Source organism: Micropterus salmoides, unplaced genomic scaffold (genome assembly GCF_014851395.1).
Source record: "Micropterus salmoides isolate LMB-PRFRI ecotype aquatic unplaced genomic scaffold, ASM1485139v1 Ms_hic_scaffold_2, whole genome shotgun sequence".
Lineage (NCBI taxonomy): Eukaryota > Metazoa > Chordata > Actinopteri > Centrarchiformes > Centrarchidae > Micropterus > Micropterus salmoides.
The window spans coordinates 16707467-16717070 of NW_024041150.1; the positions used below are offsets into that span (position 1 = coordinate 16707467).

Genomic DNA, 9604 nt, shown 5'->3' on the forward strand with positions numbered 1-9604 from the left:
GCTCCAGGAAGGGTGCTGTCAACTTAAGAGGCGGGCTCTCTTATCATGTTATCCAGTTGGTCCACTGACCCCATACATGCTTTCAGAGTGCGACACCAAATGACTTCAAGAGATACGAGACAAAGTTCATTCATATAATTCACAGACTTTACATGGAGTTATGTAAACTGAGGTTCAGGAACTTCCCTCTACTTCACTCATTCCATCCACATGTGCTTCTCAAATCCAGTCACATGCACTCACGTATATAAGCTGTCTAACCCGTCTTCTCTCCCGTTTCTCAGTTCCCACATACCGCCCACCTAAACCCTGCTTGTTCACCTCTTTTAATGGGCAACACGGTGACCCAGTGGCCAGCACTGCGGCCTCGGAGCAGAAGGTTCTGAGTTTAGACCTCGCTCAGCCCAGGCCTCTCTGCACAGAGTCTGCATGTTCTCCCTGCCTTTGAGTGGTTGTCCGCTGGGCGCTCCGGCTTCCTCACTGTTTCAGCACCACAGTCCATCATAAACCACATAATCCATGAAGTTTACAAATGCATTGTCAGGTGAGGATCAAGGCTCCTCTTGCTTTGCTTAATTCATTAGATAAGCAATCTGCAAATCTTACCAAAATGTATTTTTTTTTACTTTTTTGAAATAAAACAGAAACACAAAGTAGTATTGATAGCCACAATTTCAGCTTGTAGTAAAACGGTGCAACGTTTTTAATGGGCATTTAGAATGTGAATTTGTGTGCAGAGTGGCAAAGCAATATATATATATATATAAAACAATTTATGCAAATTTGGAGATTATTCATTATTGGTCACAGTAAAAATAAATTCACTGAACAAAATTATGATGGAATTTCATCTCAGGAAGTATCATCTAAAGTTGACCACACAGCAATATTTCAGTAGAAAGCACACAGGTACGTTTTGGGACTGAGACAGTGTTTCATTCACGTGTAAAAATATTCTTTATTTTAACATCAAATCTCTTAAAAAGCAGCCATTTGCCTAAACACTTCTGACATGGAGCACCCAAACCAAAACAATACAAACAAAGAAAAATATTTACAATTGCTATACATGTCACACGCCTCTGGGAGTGTCTTGCTCAGGGACGCAATGGTGGATGTCTCACAGTGGGAATCGAACGCAGGTCTCCCACACCAAAGGTAAGCATCTTATCTATGCGCCATCACCACCCAATATTAAGTCAATCAAGGCAAAAGTTAATTCAGGCAAATAAATTTAAGCAAAAAGTAACTTCAAACCAAGCAAATTCATCCCAAGTAATTATTATTTAAACCAAAGCAGATTGTTAATCTAAACCAAGCAAAAGTTACTGTTAATAAAAGCAAAGACAGCAACGCATGAATGAAAAATTAATAAAGAGCTGAGATTAGCTCTCCTGCAGCGCAATCACCACACCTTCAAGTTCTTAAAGGAACTCCAGCACAGAGAGAGGAACAAAGAAATAAACACATTATATAAACGCAGCAGTTTGGCAGGTCTGGATGCAGAATGGGCCACATCAGGTCCGGATTCTGCTGACAGAGTGAGTCTACTTGTTCCACTGGAGTCATATAAAAGATTAGGTCAAATGAACGAAACATTCACTGAACGACACTAATTTGGATTCACCTGTTGAAAAGAGAGTAAACTAAATGCATTCCACTTGTGTTTAAACTTTTATTTAGTCTACACAAACGAAATATGATTTGTTTTATGTGACATAAGCAGATTTACTTAAAATAAATAGTGTTATATATTTTCCATAGCACGTTTTTTTAAGCAACGCATCACATCCACAGAGCAAACTGTTTGGCTAAAATACCATAAGGCAACGAACATTTGATGACAATATATGAAACTATGCACTCATATTTGCTTGACTGAGGCAATAAAAAAGGCATCTAATTGTTTCATTGAGGTTGTCTTCCTGTTCACCTTATTTATGAGAAGAAATTGCACTGCATTCTTTTGCAAAAATTCTCCATGTGTGTTTATTATCCTATATCATGTTTTTTTGCAAACTCTTAAATGATGTTTCGTATTGCGAAAATCAATCAAACAGGTGTTTGTTTATTCAGAGATGCTTTCATCTGTTTGGCAAATGAACTAATAATATTAAATAACATTAAGTTTTATTGGCCTTTGATACTCAGAGGTAATATTTAGATTTATTTTGCACTATAGTATCCATTTCATACGTTTCATGCTTCTGCCATGTCAGTTGGCGTGGAGTTTGCATGGAGGACCGCACACTCTCCCGTCAAGTTTGTTTTTCATAGATCAGAACCTTTGCTTGGGAAGTGGCGTACGCATGTTTATAAATGAGGCCCCAGGTTCACACAGTGACACTGTTTGGAGTAAAGCAGCCGTCATCCTGATCAATCCTGAGCTCCATCAGAGCGTCTAAATTGTTTCAGAAGTAAAAAGTTGCTTCCTTCCTGTGCTTTGACAGAAGTGTGAACATGTAGGCGGCTGTGGCTCAGGAGGTAGAGCGGGTTGGCCGTTAATCGGAAGGTCGGCGGTTCAATCCCTGGCTCCCCCTGGTTGCGTGTCGAAGTGTCCTTGGGCAAGATACTGAACGATTGTATGAATGTGTGTGAATGTTACTTTCCGTTTGAGCACTTAGGCTCAGTGTATGAATGTGTATGACTGGTGAATGCAGATGTACTGTAAAAGCGCTTTGAGTGGTCGAAAAGACTAGAAAGGTGCTATACAAGTACGGAGCACAAAGTTCTGATTAATAAGAAGATGCCAAACCATTTAAAATCAATCTTGAAGTGGACATGAAGCCAGTGGAATGAGGCTAAAATGCACTTTTTTGTTCCAGTTAGAAGTCTAACTGCTGCATTCTGGACTAACTGCAACCAATAAAGGAATGACTGAACATTTGAATTACAGTAGTATACCGTAGCCAAGATGTTATAAATGCATGGATTACTCTTTCAAAATCTTTTGTCAGCAGGTAGGGCTTGACTTTAGCCAACAGTTTCAGCTGGAAAAAAAATGCTTTTACAACAAAACTAATGTTTTTCAAATTTGAAGCACTGTCAAAGATCACACCCAGATTCTTGGATAATGGACGACTATATGATCCTAAAGTACCAATAACATCTACACAAGTACTTAAATCCCCAGGATGACCAGACACAACAAGCTCAGCTTTACTTTGGTTAAGATCTCTCAGGCAGTTAAGCAAATAGATTTGTCTATCATCCACAAAGCAATGAAAGGAAGGAAGATTCCTTCATTATTAATCTCCATCACCTGACATACACATTCCTTGTCCTGCTCTGTTCTTTAGCTATGACTGATAGTCAGTGTTGGGCAGTAACGCTTTACTAAGTAATATTATTACTTTTCCCAGTAACTAGTGGTGAAAACTATTTCCAAAACAGTAATAATATGACAGTTACTAATCCAAGTAAGGCTGTGTTACCGCTTTGTCCGAACTGAACGCAACATCATTGATGTGAATGCGAGACTATGGGGCAGGTCAGCGGCAGATCAAGTCGAGAAGCCGAACCTTATGTAGTTCAAGTCAGCTGTTAGCCAGAAAGCTAAAGGAAGAACAGAGAACGACAGATAGGCATATTTTGACAGCTGAGAGTATTTCTATTATTGTGTCACAGTCTAAGATGCAGAGAGCATTGTTGTCTGTTGTAAACTTTGTGCAACCAGCAAAACGCTTTCAACCGCAAATAATTCTACATCTAATTTAAGTAAGCCACATTTTGTTTTATAAAACTACTGGATACTGCTCTTATAAATGCACGTGTAGTAGTAAAAGTGTTATAGAAATGTAACTTCTTTTTAGACCCAGTAAAAACTAAAGTAACATTATTACTTTTTTAAGGAGTAATAAGTAAAAAGTATCTTTTTAAATTCCTGATAGCAGGGCAGAGATGTGTGAGCGAGAGCAGCTACCATTTGAATTGAACCACTGAGAACTGAGAAATCTCATGAATTTTGAGTAACTTGGCACCTGTTTGTAAATCTACCACCTCTAACTGTTAACTGTAGCCATAGCCTTGTTCTCTTCACTTTTCTTTTGAATGTTTTTAAGTAGTTTTATGTGTAGTAATAAAACAAACATATCTTATTGGCATTAATATTGCAACAAAACTGTTACAGGACATGTGGTCCGTTGTGAATGTGACTGTTGTAATTGGGCTGACCAGCCCTGGGTCGACATGAGTTTAGTTTAACTCTTTTTCAAGGAATATGTCTAAATCCAAACTTGTGTGTTGTGTCTTGGCCGTTGAGCTAACTGTTGGTAGAATTGTTGTGTGAACCAGTTAATATTACTATAAGAATAATGAGCAACAAGTGGCCCATCTCAAGGGAACTCTGCACTCTCGGGACACCTGATAGCCAGCTGGTTTTAATACAAGGTACTGGGCTGACCGTCTTTATTAAATTTGTAACTCCAGGTTCAAAAGTTTCCTAGTCAGCCCATTTCTTCCTCTCTCACTTTAGATTCCAGAGAGTAGGGCACTGAACACATAACCTGGACCGAGCTCCTTAAAGAGCCAGTTTGCTGGTTATCTGTAATGAGGTGTGTTGATGTAGGCAGTGTGGATGTTAAAGTAAGTAAATACTAACTTACCAGTCCGGAAGAGGGGAAGAAAACGAAGGCCAATTGGAAAAGCCATTTAGTTTCCCAAAGATTAACATATTTTCAAAAAATGCTCAAACAGAAGCCCCCAAAAGTTTCCCCTTTTCCTCCTCTTTTTGCTGCACTTTTATTCCTCCTATTGAGCTCTAGGGTCAACAACTTGTAATTGATTGGCAGGAAGGACCTCAGCCCTTTTCCAAACGTTCACTGGCTGCCAGAACTTTGCATTATTTCTCCTTTTATGGGTGGATGGCCCTCCTGTCCAGTAGTTGCAACACCCTTTTGCTCTAGTCAAAAATTAACAATAAAAATGATAAAACATATCATGTAAATTCAACAAACTATGACTGTGTGATCTTTTGTCATTTCCAGTGCATAAAGACCAGATATATACTGTAGGTCTCAATTTCAAAACAAGACAAAATGAGCATCTCTTCACTTATACACGTTAAATGCTGACACAAATGAAAATCACATACGAAATAAAGAAAAGACATCAAAACCGGGTTTTGAGTAAAAGAACCTTTGTTTTTCTTTGTAAAAGAGGTTGCTTTCATTTTCACAATGGCTGGTGACGTATAGGTTAATAGTGCGTTCTTTCCTGATCAGAACAATGATATTCACATCATCTGGGGATGCATATACAGAACATGACATCCTTACAAAAAACAAGTTTTAAAGTTAACTAAAAATGTATATTTACATAAAAAATAATATAAACTTCAGAAGAAAACTCCTGACGTTCCCCTCTTTATCACACCTTCTTTCACACCTCCCCTCATGTGCGCGAGATACACACATCTGTGGTCAGGGACCCCTTCTGTGTTTAACTTGTGGTTATTTAACTACTTTAAACAAATCCTTATCTTAAACATGTACAGCCTATAGAGTGAACAGTTTCATGTGAGACTGTAAAAGTGTTGCTCTGCTTCAGTAAATGCTAAAACACCATGTTAAAACAGCAAATCTGTCAGAGGTGTGAAATGCACATACAGACACCTACCTGATAGAGAAAGTGCTGTTTATCACCACAGTGCAAAGAGCGGAAACTGGCATGTTTGTGTCATAAATATTTATATTCATAACTACAATTACCAATCATTTTAAAATATTTTTATTATTATTTATTAGTCTTTTTTTTTATTTAGACATGTAACACAGTGACATCACAGTGAAAATATCCAGTTTCCAAAGCATCTGTACAAAAGTAGAACCTGATCACTTTGTCTACTTGACAGAGGAAAGCCAGCCAGCATTCACTGCTTCATTTTCATGCTTCATTTCAGACTTGATTCTTTAAGAGATTTGATTCCTCATAATTATCACCTGCTGTGCTCAGACCACACTCTGCTGTCTCTTCCTGTTAAACAAATGGTGCTCGCCTCTCTCACTCCTCCACTGCTGCAGACATCCATCTATTTTCTATATGGACAGTCACCAGTTCAGATAAAATTAGCAGACAGATGGTGAGAGAGTCATGAGAGTAAAAAAAACACAATCACATGTTTAGTAATTTTAGTAATTGTAATCTTTTCCAATAAGAAAATTATCGCTCCTTCCATCCGTCCATGAAAGAACAGCAGTGGATGAATATGAGTCTATCTGCTGGCAGCATAAACAATATGAGTTTCCACTTCTCTCTCTGATGCAGGCCTCCTGTTTCTTATTGTTGTTGAAAACAAACTCAGTGCTTTCAGGTCATCAGAGTCCAGATTCTGTAAAGAGGACACACAGTTCCACACGTCAAATAGCGAGATCACAAATTGTCATGATTCAACATATTAAAACAATAATATATATAGTAAATGATAAAACGTGATTCACCTTACGCTGTTGTGGAATCTGTTCTTCATTGACAGCTAATAAAAGAGACAATATATCTAATCAGTTAACTGGCAGTCCTTTTCGATTAAAAACTGCTAAAAGCCTAAACAGCATAATTATACTGAAATACATTCATGCTGAACATAAAAAATACAGTCATCAATAAATAAGATATATAGTTAGTTCAGAAGTACCTGTCTGAAGTTTCTTGACTTTAACAACCAGACCAATGATGACTGTTACAAAGAAAACAGTCAAACCGCCCAGGATCACACTCATCGGATTGGTTATTCCATCTCCCTCTTCTACAACAAAGATCATTAAATTAGACTAAACGTTAGAAAACAGAATCTAGCTGATCTGTTTTCCTGAAAATAATGTGACAACTAGCACAAGGAAAGAAATCTTTAAGACAATCTTACTTTCACACTTGCTGTCCACGTCATCATGCGACTCATCGCTGTCTTTTAATGACATGAAGATAAATTCAGTCTTGATTTGGCAGATTTATATATAAATTATTGAAGCCACTTTGTTGCACACATGATGTTGTTTTAAGACAATTATCAAAATATTTTTTGCAATATAAGCAGAAAAACACACAGCTGAATAATGGGAACCCAAAGATAGAAATACTTTACAATACTCTTACCTTTAATGTCTAAATGTATTACACTGAAACTTGGATGTCCGTCTACATAAAATCCACAGATATACAGTCCAGAGTCAGATAGACCCACTTGTTTGATTTTGAGAAAGACAGCAGAGATGTTGGAGCTCATTTCAAATCTTCCATCTTGATATCCATCACAGAATGTAGCTTGGCTTTTAGGTGTGATCATAACAGAGACACAGCTGATGCTGGTTCTCTGGACAAGTCTGATCCAGAATGTTACACCTTCATATTTGGAAATGTTGGAGCACAGCAGTGTGACGTCTTCACCAGACTGGACCGCCACAGTCTGAGACTCAGAAACTGAGACAGAGATCCAGCCTGAAACAAACAGCAGATGACAAGAAGACTTTCTAGTTATAAAGTAACATGACAGTAAACAATATAACAATATAATAAAACTCATCAGGTGAGTGATTAGTAAATATGTTTGAAGTTGGGAGTAATTCAGTGGCAGTACTTACTGAGGCTGCAGAGAATGAAAGCTGTTATCAAGGTAAAGTTCATCATTGTGCGTATGACTGAAGCTCTGCAATGTCCGTAAATGAAGTGTTCCCCATGAAGTGTGCTCTCAATGCAAAGAGGCGGGCTGTTTTGTTGCTTATCATGTTGCTCAAACTGACCACATAAATGCTTTCAGGAGGGTTGATGCAAACATTTAGCCTCACAGAGCACAAGATATATTTCAGAAAATGTTCATTCATAATAATCTTCACCCCAAAGTACATGCAATACAATGAACAAAGACATTTTCAGAATGCAAAGGTTTTACATAACACCAGAAAGCTGAGAGGTGAGAAGAGAGAAAAAAAAAGAAAGCTGAGAGGTGTGATGTGTAGAGTCACAGTAAGACGCTCAATTTAAGGTAATAGTAAACATGTTAATGTCTGACGGTATTTAGATGGGAATGTGTGCTGAAAGTGAGCCAGGATTAAATATTGGACACATTATAGTCCACCTGTGGCCTTGAACCTAGCTGCCACACATTGTGCTATGATTTAACAGGAACCTGTAGCGTCCTATTGTCAGGCTTTATTAGTGGATGCTGCTCTCTGTGAATTCTGTCTGGAGGCTGATATCAGGGGACTGTGGTGACCTGAATGTTCCTGGACTCATTTGTGGATGACTATATATATATTACAGGGATCATGTTTGAAAGTAGTCTGCTTCTTTGGGGTCCATGATGACCATGGATGTATAAACGTGGCCCTCCATGATGTTAATGTCCTCTGACATCAAGCTGCTGATCTACTGCAGATGACTTAAGAGAAACCCTGTGAGACATCTGCTGTTACACCCCCTACAGGCAAGACTGAGACAAATAGTTGTAGTGGACCTAAATTTATTAGTTATGCATTTTAATAAATTTATGAGAATTGATACCCAATTATGAATTATTATTCATAAAATCAGAATTTCCTCGTAAAGGGCACCACCGGAGTTGTTATAATCCTAGAGTCTCCGGACCTCTAGGTAGTTTTGAATAATTATACAATTATTACTAGTGATCAGTTAGTTAATAATCGCTCAATTATCTTAAATCAGTCAGTCAGTCTCATATCTAAAGGGTCAATTCTCTTGGCAGGAACTATAAATAGGCAACACACACAGCTCTTGATTATATTACAGTGAATTTATTCTCTAACTAAGGTGATAAAAGATGGTTGGATACAGGGAACATAAACATTTGCTGAACAATGAGCCTGGAGGTTCGATTGTGGGAAGCATTTGACTCATACGGCATAGAAGAGCTAATGAAAGTAAACTAATGCTATAGTTTAGGAGTTAAAATGGACATCTGATCACAGGACGTGTGTTAAGTCTTACTGCCTGTGACAGCCTGCTTTTGGCCTGTTGCACGGGTCCCACGCTAGCTACCGATCCTGGCTTCTTGCTAGGGATTCTTCGGGGTTCTCCGTGTCTGATTGAAAACGCCTCCTCCGTCTGGCAATTCGGCTGTTTGCAGGTTTCCTTCGTTGTAGCTGGCGAGACCACGTGGCTTGGTCTGACCTCGGTGAAGTTGGCTTGACGAAAAGGCTTAAAATGGAACTTGGTCGTTCCTGAATTAGTCCAGTGTAACTTAACGGACTCATAACTTTAACAAACAAAAGAAATAAAGAAAATAAAACAAACTGAAGGCAGATCGATGTCTCGGCACTTCAGGTGTGTAGCTTCAAGCGAACAAAGGCCTGTTTGTTTCGCTGGCCAAGTCTGGGCGTTGCCTGGCGAGGCACGCCACGCGCGTGCCGAAGCATCCAGAGGGCAGAAGGGAAGCGCGAGAGGAGGGAAGAGGAGAGTGAAGAGAGCGAGCAGGTCGCGTGTCGCTCTTTTGTTGTCTGGGGCGTGGTTCCCCAGGGGGCGTCTCAGGTTTCCCCAGGAACTGCCTTTCCAAACTTAATGTCTAAAGAAAAGAAATCTATTTGCACGTATTATAATCAAATATTTTCCACAATCGAACCTCAATGGTTGAACGGTTGTACTGTTCTAGGCATTT

At 38.8% G+C, this 9604-nt stretch overlaps 1 protein-coding gene across 1 annotated transcript; it reads right to left on the bottom strand.

Annotated features, from left to right (window-relative positions):
- Positions 1–5757: 5757 nt before the first annotated feature.
- Positions 5758–7876, bottom strand: LOC119912475. Its single transcript, XM_038731686.1, has 6 exons — positions 7575–7876; positions 7090–7431; positions 6860–6901; positions 6632–6742; positions 6438–6472; positions 5758–6328 (listed from the first exon to the last, which is right to left on the bottom strand). The coding sequence occupies exons 1-6, from the start codon at positions 7618–7620 to the stop codon at positions 6212–6214; spliced, it is 693 nt and encodes a 230-aa protein (XP_038587614.1). The 5' UTR covers positions 7621–7876; the 3' UTR covers positions 5758–6211.
- Positions 7877–9604: the final 1728 nt, after the last annotated feature.

Coding starts and splice junctions, on each gene's coding strand:
- LOC119912475 (XM_038731686.1), bottom strand. CDS start 7,620: ATGATGAACTTTACCTTGATAACAGCTTTCATTCTCTGCAGCCTCA. Junction 7,432..7,574: donor TTTCATTCTCTGCAGCCTCA/GTAAGTACTGCC, acceptor TGTTTGTTTCAG/GCTGGATCTCTGTCTCAGTT. Junction 6,743..6,859: donor CGTGGACAGCAAGTGTGAAA/GTAAGATTGTCT, acceptor TCTTTGTTGTAG/AAGAGGGAGATGGAATAACC.